The sequence below is a fragment of the Parasteatoda tepidariorum genome, chromosome 8, assembly GCF_982258835.1.
Source record: "Parasteatoda tepidariorum strain Cologne lab strain chromosome 8, Ptep-v5.0, whole genome shotgun sequence".
Lineage (NCBI taxonomy): Eukaryota > Metazoa > Arthropoda > Arachnida > Araneae > Theridiidae > Parasteatoda > Parasteatoda tepidariorum.
Window position 1 is genome coordinate 44,025,615 of NC_141762.1, and position 19,418 is coordinate 44,045,032.

General features: G+C 29.4%; 1 protein-coding gene across 2 annotated transcripts in view; it reads right to left on the reverse strand.

Moving 5' to 3' along the window:
• Positions 1-19,137, reverse strand: part of LOC107449114 (uncharacterized) — a 202,225-nt gene extending 183,088 nt beyond the window's left edge. The window contains exon 1 of one of the 2 annotated variants that reach the window (XR_001584738.4): positions 18,838-19,113. Coding sequence is in view for 1 of the 2 variants with exons in the window: in XM_016064552.4 (XP_015920038.1) it covers positions 18,838-18,901 (64 nt within the window). In the remaining variant the exon portion in view is untranslated. Of the gene's footprint in view, positions 1-18,837 lie in introns of both variants that reach the window. The other variant, XM_016064552.4, reaches the window with a different exon arrangement.
• Between the last annotated feature and the right edge of the window lie 281 nt (positions 19,138-19,418).

Below are 19,418 nucleotides of genomic sequence, written 5' to 3' on the forward strand. Positions count from 1 at the left end.
GACGCCATTGGACATCACGAAGTGTGCACATTGCATGTCAGTAAGCTGATATTAGGATTTTCTTATTTAAGTGTTACATAATATATTTTGAGATTTTGGTAAGTATTTTAGATAAAAATGCAATTGCCTTACAAAATATATTAAGCGCAATCAAAATATACTTTTTTTATAACCTACGTTGAATTTTTTGGTTTACGACTACTAATGTTCAACTACGTAACCTTGTAATTTTGAACCCAATCTAGAAGGCAAGGGAACACCTGGATCAAGTATTGGGAGAAATTTCCTTCGTGAAGAACTTTTTTATGGAACTAACCCTCATTTGCGTTACATGAAGAGAGAGAACACGAGAACCTCCCACGGTTAGCTTGATGGCAAGGGGACTCTAACCCATGATCCATCTACTACTGAGGATATTTCACGTTGGCACTGTGGTCGGTGAAAGCCGGATGCGCAATTCGTATCAACCAGTCATCGCTGGGATTCGAACCCGATTCACCTCATTGGAAGGAGAACGCTCTATCCCTGAACCACCGCGGCTACAAATATACTTTTAGTGGTATTAATCCAATATGTCAATGGAATATTAGCTAGTAGTATTTTGAAGCAGGTTGGGACTGTATCAAACGATATCTCACTGTGACACCAGCTTAATACAGCGCTCGTACATGCAGGTTATCACATGGTTGCCACCTAAATATGGTACTCGAGTACATAGATCATAACGTGAATGCTAGTGAAATACGGTACTCCAACATACAAGGCATCACGTGGATGCCGGCTAAATATCGTGCTCGTACACACAAGGTATCACGTGGATGCCGGCTAAATACAGTGCTCGCCCATACAAGGTATCACGTGGATGACGGCTAAATACAGTGCTCGTACGAACAAGGTATCACGTGGATGCCGGCTAAATACAGTGCTCGTACATACAAGGTATCACGTGGATGACGGCTAAATACAGTGCTCGTACGCACAAGGTATCACGTGGATGCCGGCTAAATACGGTGCTCGTGCTCGCAAGGCATCGCGTGAATGCTAACTAAATACAGTGCTCGTACGCACAAGGTATCCCGTGGATGCCGGCTAAATACAGTGCTCGTACATACAAGGTATCACGTAGATGACGGCGAAATACAGTGCTCGTACATACAAGGTATCACGTGGGTGACGGCTAAATACAGTGCTCGTGCGCACAAGGTATCACGTGGAAGCCGGCTAAATACAGTGCTCGTACATACAAGGTATCACGTGGATGACGGCTAAATACAGTGCTCGTACGCACAAGGTATCACGTGGATGCCGGCTAACTACCGTGCTCGTGCTCGCAAGGCATCGCGTGAATGCTAACTAAATACGGTGCTCGCACACACAAGGCATCACGTAGATGCAGGCCAGCTATATACGGCGCTCGAAGCACAAGGCATCACGTGGATTTCATCTAAATTAAGCTTTCGTTACCCAGGTCATCACATGGATGTCAACCAAATACGGAACTTGTAACGAAGATTTTAATTCCATATTTGCCTATTACTGATGTTAAGGGATTTGGAAAAAAAAAATCTTACATTTTAATTATTTTATAAATCATAAAATAATTAATTTTTAAAAAAAGTAAGCCGTTTCCGTATTTTAGTTGATATTTAATAAATGTTCCATAGTGTCTCCTTTTAAGTGTCGGATTAAATATCATTATGACTACTTGCATTAAGAATTACAACTAAATTTAAATCATCTCTCAATTTTAATAATTTAAAATCGTCTGAAAACCTAGGTAAATTATTTTAAATCCTCATTGCAATATATGAGTCAAACATCATTTTCAAATTAAATATTTACAAGAGAAAAAATTAGTTTTAATATCTAAAAATGCTTTGAAATAACTTTTTGAATTATATTTTTTCTGAACTTTCATCTTTTTCAGATAACTGTTTAAAATTAAATGAAATGTTTGAGCAGACATGACTACTTTTGCTTTATTTTGTAAACCATTTCTCTTAGTTGTTAAAATATTTTCTTACATTTGAGCCTTTTTAACCATTTATTGAATTTTATTAAAACAATTATAAACTACACTTTTATCAGTTTTAAAATTAAAATAAAATTGTCATAAATTATTTAACTTGTTTAAAATATTTACTTAACTCGAAATGTTAAAAAAAAGTAGTTTATGTATCGTCGCAAATTTTATTTATTGTTTAGATTAAAGCAGTTTAGTTTATTTTAATAATTTATATCTACTTATTTTATATACTTGAGTGAATAATTATTAACTATTTTAAGTGAACATTATTATTTCAAAGCAAAACAATGCTGAATATATTAAATTTGTGAAACTATGCATATCTTTTTTGCACTATTACTTATTGAATGACATTTAAATATTAAATATTTAATAAAATTGAGAAATATATGTTTGTTTAAACATTTTTTTTATCTTGCATACATCTTAAAATATTTTAATTTATTAAGTCAAATACTTTTTCAGCTGTAGCTATTAATATTTAACTGTAGTTTCTCTTTTATTCAATTTTTTCTTCATTTTTGATATATTCTTTCATTTTTCATATATTCCACTAGAATATTTATATTAAGTAATTAAATTACATTTATAAAAGGTTTGCTCTCAAAATCATTGATATTACACTGTTAGATATTCCTCGGAAAAAATAGTTAAATGATAAAATTTTCAATTTTCATTTTACCATATTTAAACAAAACAGTCAAATAATTATAAATAAGATGGAATTCAAACTGTTAACTTTGAGAAAAACGGTCTTTCATCTGCTTTCACCTTTCACCCTAGACAACCAGAATTTCATCGCACCAACTAGGTCCACCTAATGAAGTCACTTAGTTTCTTGCAGCTAGATACATAAATGGGTACAGAGGGTTCATCTGACAATCTTGCGATCGACAGAGCAGGGGTTCGAGCCCCAGCATTGACACCACAATATTTCCTCCATTCCCTTCAATACATGAAGAGTTTTCAGTGTCTTGCAGTTCCCAATTTGGGACCCTGGACTACTAGAATACGATACTCTCATTCACACGTAGATGTCACCACTATAAAACTGCTTATCAAGAAAAAGTCTAATATTTCTCTTACGATAGGTGAAACAAAGAGATAAACTAGTTAAACCATATTCCACTTTTCTCTTTGGATAAAAAGCTACTCAACCACAACCTAACCCCAATTCCGATCACCTAACGAAAAGTCTAGCTCTTATGTCCAGTTAAATTTCTTTTTTACGGTTGGTTTCAAAACCCTGCTAGTGGCTAAATGGCTAAAAACCCGTAAAGTTTTGCATTCATGGTTTTTCAACCATACTCGTTGTAAATAGTTTCAAACTCGAAACGTAAAAAATGTTCTTCACCGTAAACTTCACTGTTAGTTGGAGGAACAGACTACTGCCTGTTTTTTTACCGTAATTTTAAAATGAAAATTCTAACAGTGTATTTTCGATTTCAATATTCAAAACTTAAAACATTTGCCTAATGCCAAATAACTTCTCAATAGTTTCAACAAAGAACTTGAGTTCAGAAATTATTGTTAGATAACTTGACAGTTGCGATATTTCAAAACTATACTTCGTTCATACTTGCTATTAAAGTGTAACTGTAATTTTCACTTTCATTTGATTTTCTCCCTCCCTTATGTAAATGTTTTTTCATGACGCATGTTATGTCATCACTTATTCTTTTCATAACATATCTTAATGCATCACTTCTCATATAAATATGTTTAATTGTAGTTAATAATAGACTTTTATGGAATGTTTGCTCTCAAAATCATTGATATAACTTTCGATTTCAAAATGTAAATCTTAATAAATACAGTTGTTTAATACCAAATAGCATCTAAATAGTTTCAGCAAAGAATTTGACTTCAGAAACCACTATAACTGTCAGTTGAGATATTTCACATAGCATTAAGATAAATTAGCCCGAATTTGTTTCTAAGTTATATCCCTTTTGGCATAGATAAGTTAAGAGCCTCTATCTACTTAAATTATGATACACGTCAATAAACCAGCGATTATTAAGTAATTCCGGAACGGGAAATTTAATTCATACTTCAAGACGCTCTGATTGAACAATTCTTTTACGAAACTACATTTTATTCATTGGAAAACTCGTGCAATATTTTATTTAGATCTAACACATGAAATACAAATTAATACACTTTGACGTATCGTAATAAGTTGCTATTAAAGGGAGCAATCATTTAAAATATTTTTATAGAAAAATAAAGGAAGACAATATTGTTGGGTGGATTAGGGAAGCGTTTGCAGGAGATAATATATCTGGCGAAGCAAACAATTGCATAGATAAGCAAGCGCATTTTATGAAATTAAATTACATATTCGACAATTTCAACAAAATTAAGGCAAAAGCGAAGACACTGTTGCATCATATTGCATTGGCATCATATATAAACGCATTTTCAGATTAAAAATATGGGAAGGAGATAATTTTAGTCCAGTCAAGTTATCATGAATAGTTACAAAAATGAGTGTTGTTTCAATTTTTTGATATATTGTCTGTGCTGAAAAATCCAAGTTTCTCAATTCCTTTTACCACCCAATGCTCCTCCATTATGAAAAAATCACTAAATGTTTTTGGACTTTTTCCTGTTCTTTTCTAATTTCTCCTAAAGTAACGATTAGTGGCACAAACACATTTTTTTTTCACTGTTATTTTTACTCAATCAAAGTATCCACAATTTGAGACCAATACGAAGTTTGTATCTGTAATGTTTTCCTTTATAGAGCTCCTTGAATTTGATAATTTTTCAAATATATATTCAGAATCCTTTCTTATTGAGATTCGTACTTAAACTAATCTTAAATCCTCATTTAACAACCATGCCAAAAAAGAAAAAGAGCGATTATGCTTAGAAAGGCAACAGCTGGTAGCCTCTGTTGCATACGCTTTTTCTCGCTCCTTGAATATTTTGATTTTACCCATTGTTTTAAGTCTAATTTCACTTATAATTATAAAAATTTGAAAATATCAATTTAATGTTTTAGTAAGCAAGCTTTCTATACATAAATATTGCTTCAAACAATGTCTTCGTCAAAAATTTTGTGTAAAGCATGTGCCGAACCAATTCTGGAAGACTCAGATGGATTAACATGCAAAGGTGAATGCAATTCTGTTTTTCATTTTCAATGTGGTGGTTTCGCTGAAAGAGCTTTTAGAAGACTTACTGTTGATAAAAAACAAAAGTGGACCTGCGCACAATGTTCAAAATCACAGGAAAATCCAACGAAAATAAAAAGTGCAACTAGCCCAGAGATTCTCGAGGATATCTTACAGCAAAATAAAGACCTAAAAGAGTTAATAACTAACAAATTCAATGACTTAACCCGTTCAATTGAATTCAACAGTGAAGTAATTCAAGAGTTGAAAAATTCTATCACAGAGCTACAGAACGTAAACAAAACTTTACAAGCAAAAAATGATCAGCTAACTAGAGAAAGCGCAGAAATAAAGAAGGAACTGAATGAACTAAAAGAAGCAGTTATTGAACTCAAGCAATATTCCCGAAGATCCAACTTTGAAATAAGTAACTTACCCGAATGTGAAAATGAAGACATACAACAAGTAATATCCCAGATTGATAATGTTGCGAATACTAATATATCCGAAAATCTGATCACCGCTCACAGAGTCCCCAGCTTTAATAAAGATAAACCTAAACCCATCATCGTTCAAGTTAAATCCAAATCTGTACGTGATGAGCTCTTAAAGAAACTGAGAAATCGTAAACTTTCAACCTGCGAAGTCAACTCCAGATTCACTGAAATGCCTGTTTACTTCAATGAACATTTGACTCCCGAACTGAAGCATCTATTTTATCTTTCACGTAAGGCTAAATCTGAAAAGGGATTCAAGTTTTGTTGGGTTCGTGATGGTAAAATATTCCTGAGAAAAGATGAATCGTCCAAAATAATACGTGTGAAATCATCTCAAGACCTTAATACTCCATCCAACTGAAGAAACATTTTTATCTGTGCCGGACTGCCTAAAAATTGAAAATTTGGACGATTTAAAGTTTTTTATTACCTCAACCTGTAAGTTAAACATTAATATTTTACATATAAATATTAGAAGTTTAAGAGCCAACTTTGATAATTTTATTTCACATATTTCTAGCATGATTGAAAATATAAGTGTCATAATTATGTCGGAAATTTGGATTTACCAAAATGAAACTAATTTTTACTCAATAGATGGTTATAATTCATTCTTTAATTGCAGAAATAATAATCGCTCTGGAGGTGTTTGTGTTTTTATTAAAAAATGTCTTGATATTTCAGAGTTAGCTATACATTTTGTTTCCGCAGAATCTATATTACTTTATTGCAAATCTTTAGATTTATTATTTCTATCTTTATATAGATCTCATGATTTTACTGTTGATTTTTTTAATACTGAACTTAAAGTAATAATCTCTAAGCTTAAATATCCTAATATAATACTGATGGGTGATATAAATATTGATATTCTAAGTGATGATTTTATTACTCATGAATATATTAATTTATTATGCCAATTTGGATTTCAAAATTACATAGACAAACCAACTAGAGTAAATTCCTCATCAACTTGCATTGATCATGTCTTCGTAAAAACAAATAAATTTTCAATCAAATCCGGAATATTCATAAATGACATAAGCGATCACTATCCAACCTTTTGCAGTGTTCATTACGATGAGGTAAATAAAATTAAGGTAGCTGAAAATAAAATTTCAATCAACTATAATAAGCTCAATAATTATCTGTCAAATTACAAATTTAATTACAATCCTCAAGATTCTCTTGATCAACAATATCGAAGTTTTGTTTTCAAACTCAATAATTTAAAAAATAATTTTAAATATAAGCATAAATCAAACAAAAAAGCCAAAAATAACTGGATGACTAATAATATCTTGATTTTAATTCGAAGAAAGGAAAAACTATTCAAAAAAACTAGAAAATATCCATGGGATATTATTTACAAAACAGCATATAACACTATAGTTTCTGAGCTTAAGAACTTAATTAAAACAGCAAAATCAGAATATTTCAAATTCAAATTTTTAAATTGTGATTCAAATAAACAAAAATGGGATCTTGTAAATGGTATTATTGGTAATCAGAGCAAATCACTTACTTTACCTGATATTTTAACCGACTATGAATCTTCTGATCAATTCAATAAATCATTTGCAAATGCCTACAATACCTCAAACCCAAATTTAAACAGTTTGCAAATATATATTTCACCAAGTTTAACCTCGTTTGTTTTCCTAGAATTGAATGATTGTGAAGTACTTCACTTAATAAATTCTCTTTCTAATAAAAACTCCTTTGACTATGACGGTATTAATGTAAAATTAATTAAACTATTTGCTCTCAATAATATAAATTTTATAACTAATTTCATCAATACCTCAATCAAGTCATCCATATTTCCAACTTCTTTAAAAAGAGCAACCATAACTCCTATTTTTAAAACCGGCGATAAAAACTGCCTATCAAACTATAGACCAATTTCAATATTACCTGTTTTTTCCAAAATCATTGAAAAAGCTCTAGCTGATAAAATGTACAATTATTTAAAACATACAAATTTTTTCTCTGTTAATCAACATGGATTTATTAAAGGCAAAAGTACAGAAAAAGCTCTTTTGGAATTTTCAAAATTTATTCATAATAGTATTGCCGAAAATAAGACAACAGTAGCTATATTTCTTGATATATCAAAAGCTTTCGATAATGTCAATCACAATCTTTTAATTAAAAAATTAGAATTTGCTGGTTTCAGAGGAATTATGTTAAATTGGTTTGTTTCATATCTTTCAAACAGAGAACATAGAGTTAAAATCCGAAGTAATTTTAGTAATTATATTTTTTCAAACCGTGGTGTTCCTCAAGGATCTATTCTAGGACCCTTATTGTTTATTATATTCATCAATGACTTTTGTCAACTCAAACTTTTTGGTAAGATAATAACGTATGCTGATGATTCCGTAATTTTGTATTCTTGCACTGATTTAAATCAACTAATTTTTCAAATTCAATCTGATTTACGCATAATTTCAAAATGGTTTACAATAAATGACTTAAATTTAAATCTAAATAAAACTAAATATATTTATTTCAGTTTAAGAAAATCAGAATTTAACTTAAATTTAAAATTTCACTCTCTCTCCTGCAAAAGTACTAATGAAAATTGTCAATGCTATATTCTACAATCTGTAAACAATATCAAATATTTAGGACTATATATCGATTCTAATTTAAAATGGAAAACACATATTAACAATTTAGTTAAAAAATTGCGTTTCGTTTTAGTTAAATTTTATCACCTTAAGAATAAAATTCATTTTAATTTTGTGAAAGCACTCTATTACTCCTGGTTTTATTCTTTAATTAATTATGGTGCGATAATATATGGCGGTGAATATAAAACTAATTTACTTCCCTTAATCTCAGTTCAGAATAAATGCTTCAAGATTATTAATTCTCTAAATATAAATAATTCAAGTGTAACTACTACCAATATATATACAAGAATTAACCTATTACCATTTCGCCATAATGTATTTTTTCGTATTTTACTCTATTTACACAACAATAAATTAATATGCAAATTAAAAACTAATGTGTCTGAAAGGAGACCAACTGAAATGTATGAGATTCCCTTCTTTACAAAAGAAATTTCACGAAAACAGTTTTTTTACTTAGCACCTAAATTATATAATAAATTACCATTTCAGTTGCAAAACATCAAAATATATTCTTCTTTTAAGCGTGTTTTATTTCAATTTGTGATGAACATTGACGATTTAGATCTCTATTTTTCACTTTAAAGGAAGCATTTGATTTTTTATACCAGTCTTGTGCCAATCCAAACGAATTTCTTATGTTACCTTTGTTATTTTTTATTTTTTATTTATTTATTTTTTTATATATATAGTTTCATGCATTTTTTTTTTGTTTTCTATTATTACAGTGTTCAACAATATATGACGTCTTATGATGAGCAAAATAATTTATGATTGTATTTTTTTTTTTTTTTTTTTTTTTAAATTTCTATTTTAAATTTATTGTATTACTTTTCTTTGTCGCCTGGACAGGATTTTCCTCTTGACGACGAATATATATTCTTTGTATTTATGTGTTTTTGTTCTCAATAAAGTTATATTTGTTTGTTTAAAAAAAAAAAAAAAAAAAAAGTCGCTACCTCGATATGCTGAAGAAATGGTAACCTCGAACATTAATTATGAATGGTCAGAGAACTGATTAATCTTATTAATCTGACGATTAAGTATGATCAAAGCGGATTGTTATCAACTTGAAAACAACGTATCAAATTAATCAACTTGAAAAGAACGTGTATTAAACATTGAAAACTAAATTTTTTGATAGATTTCATTCAGAAAATAAGTTTAGGCAGCATAGTCAACTGTTATAGAAGATACTAATATTAGATACCAATTTGATAAATATAAAGGCCATCCTTGTGTTCCGACAAATAGTTCGATGAATAAATTTCTATAAAATACTAAATAAATTAATTCGGACAAATATGTGAGAGAAATTTTCAAGAAACCTCATGCACATAATTTTGAAAACTAGGGAAGGCATTATATTGGTGATAAAAATATAAACCAAATTATTTTTTGACTTTTACTTATCTCATAATCATGTATTTTTTCAATGCTCAAAGTATTATTTTTAAAAAAAATCAAATCTCAAAATTTTTAAATCCACTGAAAAGTACATGCAAGTTTCAGACTCCTCCCAAAAGCAAATATTTTTATATTAAAAAGCAGGGCGAAGGTGGCTTTCGTCTCGTATTCTTTGGCAAATCAAGACCCATAATGAATCAGTCGTTGCTATAATTTAATTAGAGCGAAAAATTTCTTGCTTCATCATTGTCTCCGTGGTGCAACGGTAAGCATTGTCTGGAAGATTTTTTTCCACTAATATAATTTTTTCCATAATTTCAAAAGTTTTTTTTCATAATTTAATAGCCACTGGTTCAAATCCCTCTAAAAACATTTCGTTTTCTCATTTCATTCATTCTTTTATTGCTGTTCAAAAATTCATTCATCTTTCGAGAGAAAGGCTCTTATTGAATTTTATTTTTATAATATGTTCACATATTGCTTAAAATATAACAGATTATCTATTCGTGAATTAAAAGTTTAAAATTAAAAGTTTTATAATAATTCAGGCAATTTAAGATGATTATTCGTAAACGTAATTGTTGCAAGAAAAATAATGGATAGTTTCTTTTTTTTCTTTTTTGTAACATGGGGACATATTTTGACAAAGAAATAGCTTTTAGAATTGAATTGAAATAATAAATTTAACTTTCAATAAAGCAAAATTTTAAATATTTAGCTGATACCATTTCTATAAAATTTTTATTCATAATATTTGGAACACTTCGTGTTTTTCTTCTGTGGCAAAAACTCCTAATCTCTGAAACTCCTTGAATTATTTTTTTTATTTAAATCACTAATCCCCTTATTTTTAATTTTGCTCAATTACGTAAGAGTTGCTCATGACCCTCCTTCTCATGTATGCAAAATAAGCTAATCACAAATACTCTTTAAGTGCTTACGTAATATTTGAATTGCCTCACTGAATTGCGCGATTATAGATATCCTAATTTCAGATTAACATTTTCTAAAAAGTATGTAAAATCAAGTTTTTAAATAGAATGAAATTAAGCTTTCGTAAACTATGATTTTTTTTAAAATTTTGTAAACAAATTTCTAAAAAAAATTTAGCTTCACTATTATACAAGTCATTTAAATGGTAATACTTAATTTGAATTAATCAAAATAAAATTTTTAGTAATATTGAGGATTATTTTTACTTCAAACGTACATGATAAATTATGTTTAACTACATCTTTTCATTTTATTTTGTTTTTTTTTGATAGTGAAACAATTTATGATTGCTTAAACAATAATTTTAATTGTATAACTATGAATTGAAAAATCCCTAATTTTAAGAATTCCGAGCAGCCAATATTAACAGCAATGTAAATATAATTCATTAAGCAATCTTTCGTGAGAGCTAATAATTTTAAAGATCCCGAAACAAAACAAAAATTTAAAAAATTACAGCAATTAAAAATAAATTAATAACAATGAATAAACATTTTTCCGTTTCATTACAAAATAAATAAAGATCATGGTGAGGGGCTTTTATCTTCATAAATGCTGATAAGTAGAGGGGAAAAATTCTAAGTTTTGAGCTTTTTCAAAAGCAAGTATTCGATTGAAATCGTAAAAATGAAAATATACACGAAACCATGAGTATTTTTTACATCCCATAAAATCTTCAAAGCAAAATTTTAAATTTTTGATATTGAGAAGAAGAAACAAATAAAAAAGACCGAATGAAAACCATTTTTCTTCAAAATTCTTCTCCAATCAATAACTATTATTCCCATTGTCTTCTTCACAATACTCATCTTTCTTCTTCTAGTCTACACGTGGACATGAAGTTTTTTTTCCCAGTGTTGTCCATCTTTACTGTATAATAACTCTCAGGGAAGACCTGTTTTCCACAATTGTGAAAATTAAGCAATTCTCAAAATGTAAGAGATGGCATCCAATCGTACTTTTTTTTAAAATGTGGTCATAAACCGTTTTTCTCTCTTGGTCTTTAAAATTATAATTTATACTCCAAGTACCATATTTTATATTATCTCTCGATCTTAAAATATAATATTTTATAAATATTATATTTTATAAAATTAAATAACATGGCAAAAAATAGTAGAAAATTTTACAATTTTTACATACAATAATCAAAAGAAAAACATTGAAAAATGTATCTACATAATAAAAAGAAGAAAATAATAATTCTTTACATGGTTATCTGTTGTGAACAGTGCTTTCTTCGGGAGAAAAAAAAATTATCTTTTCGCTCCGAAAAATGACATTTAAATTCATTTCACTTATCATCTGCGTCAAATCAAGTAATCATTTCTTACAACTTTTACAATTGATTGTATAGAAGCAGACAATAATTGTTTCGTACAAATTTTACAATCAATTGCATTTAGTACATCGAAGCAGACAATACTCATTTCGTACAGTTTTTACAATCGATTGTATTTAGTATATCGAAACAGACAATAGTCATTTCGTTCAGTTTTTACAATCAATTGTAATAAGTATATCGAAACAGACAATAATCATCGATACAGCTTTAACTGGAATAAGCAATGATATATCTGAATACGAATGGCAACCTTTCAGCAAGCTTTGGTGCTAACCTATGTATGAGCATGTGCTTAAATTTAAGAAAAGTTTCTGAATACTGACCTCAAAGTTGTATTCTATTATACAAAACAATCCCGATTTTCTTATATAGGAGTTTAGGGCGAAATGCTTTAGAGAGGATAGAGCGCTTGCCTCCCAATAAGGGAATTCAAGTTCGAATCCTGGAGACAGCTAGATGATTCTAATACTGTTATAGGTTTGCATCGACCACAATACTGATGCAAAAACAAGTCCCTATTAGTAAGCAGATCATAAGTTTGAATCCCATTTCCGTCAGGATAAGCGTAAGAAGTTTTCGTGGTTTACCCTTCCGTGTGAAACAAATACAAATTAGCTACATCAAAAATTTCTCCACAAAAACGAGTTCATTACTTTATCCAAGAGTCTCTTTGCTTCCAAGGTAAGGTTCCAAATTACAAGACTAAAATTTTGAACAATTATAAACTCAAACCCAAAATATTCCAGCTGTTTCTTGATTGTTAAAAGCTGCCTCAATGAAATTAAATTGTCTTTAGCATCTTATGAACTACTTAGGAGTCTGTCTAATTAAACAAATAATATAGCAATATCTTTACTTGTAAGGAGCTGAAAAATATTTTCTTTATGATATCTTTAAGAAGCGTAAATAACGCGTTTTAAATGACCATTTAACGTTTCGAGTTATAAATAAAAACATTCCTTGAATTCGACTTGGCAGATTGCAAAGACATATATATTACAGATCTAAAGTAATTTGTATTTTAAAGATCGATTAAGAATAGTATTATGTCTGATACTAAAATTAAAATTTCGTTGAACATTTATGTTAGACGTAATTACATGAATTCTGAATCTTATATTTAAAACTTTAATCCATTAACTATTATTCCACTATTACTACTATATTAACTATTATAACATTAATTATTTCCACTCTAACATTCATATGTTATAGGTTATAAAGCTTAGATACGCATTTTAGTTACTGAACGTAACAAAATTCATACAGCAAATTAAGCAAACTGCGTGTGAAACAAATGAATTAATCAGAACAATACTTTTGGAGAAAAACTTTTAAAAAGAATTTCTCTTTTGTCAAATTATATTTTACGAAAAAAGGAAATTTGCTCCCAATAAAACTCATTTTTAAGCTTCTCTTGGACAAATATTTATTTCTGAGTTAAGTTTAATTTCGAAAAACTGAAAGTATTTGCGATAGAAAAAGTCAGTGTGTTATGACAAGAATTTATCTAATTCCTTTTGTAATTGGGAGAGAGGAATAAAGGGGTTTTTTTCCTATTTTGTTTACTCACGTATATTCTTGGACAGTTTTCATAAAAAGCTGTAACCTAATAAATTAAATTTTTCATCCCTGAAATTTTTGTAAAGTCGGCTTTCTTATGTTTTGTTAAAAATAACAACAAAAAAATAGCATTTTCCTTTCTTAACAGTTATTTGTCTATTTTAGTTAGAATTTTATAATAAGTATTTTTAATTTTAAAAAAACATTAACACAAGTAAATAAAAAATAATTTTAAAAAAACGCTAGCTCATTTTTTATTGGAAAAATCATTAAAATCTTTTATTTTGATCGCAATCTTGTTATTAGGTCTGATTCATAACCATAGCTAAAACACTTAAAATCTAATCTCACAACTAAAAACGCTGTTTTTCAAAAAGCAATAAACTGGATGCAAGTGTCTAAAACAGTTTTAAGAAAAATGTACACTTTTTTAAATGTAAAAACATTTGCGACATTGAATTTTAAGAAGTGAAATTACTGAAAACTGAAAATTAAACGAGGATACAATTATCTACGTAAAAATTACAAATGGAAAATTAAGTTTCTATAAATTCCTTGGGTAAATTGTTTTATATTGTCCCAAATTTTGTGTACCTACAAGCATATTATAGAAAAATGATAACGAAATGAGCACTACTTACTTCTTCAAAGTTAATTTATAGTTCGAAATTACGGGGTATTTCGTAAAGATCATTCTCAATGTATATTTTGAGAATACTTTTGAAAAGTGATAACAAAAAGTATACACATTTAAGATCTTAAATTAATACTAAACAGAGGAAAAATCAAGCAAATGCTATCGAAATCCGGAAAATTATAGTGAATGTAATAAACATGAAAAAAGGTTTAATAGTAGGAGGAAACTTGGAGGTATTTTTAATGATCATCTTACAGTTCCTCTATGTTTCCTTCTTCAATCAGACCTGTCTTGCTGCCTATGAGAGTAAGGATTTTCCTTAAAGATCACCCTTAATATGCATTTTGAGAATCTCTCGCCCAAGACACATTATTTACGGCATTGATCCCTATCTTTTTATACATTTTAGAAATTTATTGCAACCTCAAAGCTATTATAATCGAACATACATGTCTATCAACGTATAAAACATCTAAATTTGTTTTTAAGAATCTATCCTTAAAAATATAATAATAAGCAAATGATTACTATGTGGACTTTTCAAAGTTTCATGTTTTACAGTTATGGAGCAGCAAACTGGTGTTAAATATTTTGAGATGCTGTTGTTTATGCATTTAAATAGTTTCTGATATTTTATATCATTAGTATATACCATACACTGTAAAAAATTCCGGATCAAATTACTGTGAGAAACACCAACACTTAGGGTGTTGGCACTTTTTACTGTAAAATCCACTTTTACCGAAACATGTTACGGAAAAACAAAAAAAAAAAACATGTTATACCGTTCTTTTTACTGTAACAATTACCGTAATATCACTATATTACTCTCATAAAATAAATACTAATGTAAAAATTATTGTATAATATTATACGGTAAAAGTGAAATTTATAGTCAAATAGACTTTACGGATGATGTACTCAAAGTGCCGGTTCTTCATATCGTAAATTGATCCGGAATTTTTTGCTGTGTAGACAATATTAGAAAGAATGTTACAAGCAATAAGCATAAAAAGGTAGGCATGAAATGATACGAGAAGAAAATTCTCATATGTGTGATTCTTCGTAAAAGTAAAGATTGTTCTATTTTCTTAACAATTTTAAATACTTAATGGTGTAGACACGTTCCTAAATCTGACAGATTTCTCAGTATGTATGATTTTTCCAGAACTCTGAGATTCAAGGCTTATGCATGGTTGTAACGCCTTGAAATAAAATTTTAAAAAATTGAATTTTCAATATTAGTTTGTCAAATTAACCTGTGTAAATACACTCTATAACAAAAAAATCGACGCACCAAGAAGGAATTGTCCGATTGAAACGAAAATTGGTGGATAGGAAGACAATGTGCAAAATAATAAATTATTAAAATTTCAGTACAATTGAATAATTTATTGCAGAGTTACAGTAGCAAGTTCAATAAGGTGTTGACCCGCCTTTAGCCTGGATACAAGCTGCCACACGGCGTGGCATAGACCGATAAAGCTTCCTATGGTCTCTTGTGGTATTTCCTGCCAAATTCGATCCAATTATCGAAAGAGGTCATCAATATTCCGTGCCAGATGCAATCGCCTTTCCATCATATCCCAGGCATGCTCGATGGGAGAGAGATCTGGTGATCTGGCAGGCCAAGGAAGAGTTTGATAAGCTTGCAGACAGCTCATAGCAACACGTGCCGTATGTGGTCTGGCATTGTCCAGCTGAAAACATAGCCCAGGACGCTGCAAAAGAAACGGTAGCAAAACAGGTGTTAGGATGTCGTCGACGTACCGCTGTGCAGTAAGTGTACCTCTAATGACGACCAAAGGGGTCCGGCTGTCAAAGAAAATGGCACCCCAGACCATAATGCCTTGTTGAGGGCCGGTGTGGCGTGCAATAGTGAAGGCAGGATCCCCCCTCTGCCCTGTGCGTCTCCAAACACGTCTTCGATTATCGTCAGGACACAGTTGGAAGCGGGATTCGTCGCTAAAGACTATACGTCCCCAGTCGGCATCATTCCAGCCTGATCTGTTCAAAACATTCATGCATACGAAATTTCAAAGCAATCGGATGATTGCTTCTTGGTGCGTCAATTTTTTTGTTATAGAGTATGTAAGTCTAGTTTGAGCAATTAATTAGAGCCAGTCACATATTTATTTTACTATAGATATGAAACGTTGTTAATCAGAGCAAATTTACATGGACGTAATATCGACGTTTGAGATGAAGTGGGCTCAACACTAAAAGTACAGTACAAAAAATGTAAAAAAAATATTAAATGCAAAACATTAAGAAGCGTTCATTAAAAAAACATAATTTTCATAAAAAAAATAAAAAGTAATTTGAATATTATACCCCTTAGTTAGACTCATATCTTTGCAATTTTTATTGTATCTAATTAATCTTAAGCATTTTAAGCGTACTCGGACTAAAAAATTCCTCTTTAACGGATTTGATTGAAATAATCTTGTTATCGGATTTAAAATCTCCGTGCTTCTAAAACTTAATCTGCCTAAAATTTCTTTTAAACTTTAAGCCAATGAGTCATCGCAAATTAATGAAACTATGAGACATGCTAGTTAATGTTGATATAAAAATAAAACGCTTTTTTAAAAACTGACAAACTATTATTAATTCAATTTAAAACTTCTAACGCGACTAAGATACTATTTGATACATTACTTTGGCATGGATTTATTTCCTTCTGCCTGAAAATTGATCCGAATTCATTTTTTTTTTCTTAGAAAGCAAATTTTGAAAAAACGTGCAAATAATTATGGATAAGCATTATCAAACTTAGTCAAGTCTAATTAAACTTTATATTCTCACACACAAAAGTTACATTACGGAACGATAAAGTAAAATAAATACCACAACTTGCAATCTTTCGTAGCTCCTTTATTATGAGCCTAAACAAGAAGTATTAGTGCAACAACTTAAATGGCATTGCACTTAAGTTGTAATGGCATTGCACAAACGAGCGTAAAAACAGTATTTTAACTTTGTATAAGAACTTGTCTTTATTCTTCTGAAATAACTGTTAAACTTTGCGCTTGCGTCATATATATATATACTGGCTTTTAGACTTCACATATTTCACGCAAATAAAAATACAGAATTTAGTTTTCTGATAATTAAACTGAGCTACAGTTTATTTTTTACTGTAGTAATTAATACTACTGTAAAACGTAATTATTACACAAATATAATATTATTGTATAAATAATATTATATGATACACAAAAATAATATCATTTGCATTTCTGCTTACTATTAAAGGTTGAATAATGTTCTGAAGAGAGTTTCCATTATCCATCCTAACATGTTTGAATGATTTCTATTACAGTTATAAAATATTCGTCTTAATGTGGTTTATTTTTAAATAGACAAACAAATTTAAAATAAAGATTAAGAAATTTGAATAATTTTCCACAGTTTAAAATAGTACGTGAACTGTGGAAAAGGAATATGATTTAAAACAGATTTAATTTCTCATTAAATTATACAAATTATATTTTTAATGCATCAGTAACATGTTTAAAAAAACTTTTACATTGTGTACAAAATCAGAAGAATAATTATTATCCTTACTTTGAAAATAAGAAACAGCAATTCTAATAAAGTTAACTCCCTTAGACAAATCTTTAGACACACTTAACAGCAACTTAAACTTAACTTTAACTTTTAATATAACTGGCGAGAAATTCTTTGAGAATTATTATTGTATTTAAAATTATTGTATTTTCAGTCATAATTTTCTATTTTATGTTTATTAATAAGTTCAAAAGTAAATTTTTTCTCCATCAAATTTTATTAAGTTAACAAATTCAAAGGTTATAACTGAAGTAATTAATTTTATTTTTTGTTAAACTGACGCAAAGTGAATACTTCAATATTTTTTGCGTTCAGATAGTTGAACAGTCTTAATAGTCTAAAATTGAAATCATTTTATGATATTTTCCGAATTTTTTAAGTTTAAGCTAGAAGTCTCGTACATTGTTCAAAATTATTCCAGAGACATAATTGTATTTTAATTTATTGTATTTTAAATTACAATTTTATATTTTAAGTATGATAATAGTTAAGTTAAAAAGTTAAGCATAAAGTTATCAAATTCAATTGTTAAAAAGGATTCAACTAATTTCACTTTTTGTTTGCCTCATGCATAGCAAAGACTTCAATATTTTTCTGCATTTAGCTTGTTAGCTGAACAGTCATAACTGTCCAAAAAGTTAACGATGTAACTGACACGAAATTCTTAGATAATTATTATGTTTAAAATTTTCTATTTTATAGTTATTAATAAATTGAAGGAAAAAAATTTTGCTCTCAATTTGTATAAAGTTAACAAATTCGGTTGCTAAAAGTGATATAATTAATTCTATGTTTTGTTCGACATGCGTGTAAATACCCCGTTATGTTAATTTAACAGTCTTAACAGTCGAAAATTAAAATAATTTTAAAACATTTCAAAAATTTTCCAGTTTTAATACAGACGGCTAACTTGTTCAAAGTTTTTCCAGAAATATTTATATTTGTAAAAACAAAATTCCTCATTATAGGAAATCTAATTTCTAACTGAATAAGCTATAGTCAATACTTTAAAATATTAAAAGAAAAACTTACTTTTGAAATTTAAGGCCACGACCAGCCAGCACGATACGACAGGAAAGAAACTTGGAAAAAACATCGAAGTTATTATCTATTCAACTCTCAGAAAAAAAAATTTCTTTCTCCTTATTACAAATTAAAATTAACTATCATTTGGTCAATGCGAAAATTATAAAATGTGCAACATCTCGTTCCAAATTCGCTCCCGGATAACGAACCATCAACGCAACGATCCGATTCCGGAACGCATGTGCCGGAATCTGCCGACTGCTTTTGAATTTCCACGTGTGTGAGATATCCAGGAAGGGGCGGATCGGTACGGAGGGGGTCGTGAGTTTTGGGATGCTGCGCACTGAATCGATCCGGGAAGAAACGAGGCAATTTTGACCGGACGTTCCGGCTCAGATGAGGAGAAATGAGAAATTGTAGGTAAATGGGAAAGAGAGTCAGGTAGGGTATCAAAAGTCAGTCAATTCAATTTCTTTCAAGTTTTATTTTTGCTGATGCTCCTTTTTTACTTCTTTTTTTATTTATTTCCTCATTTACTTAAACTTTCAAGAAGAAGGGTTACTTTATCAAATGACGACCGATTTATT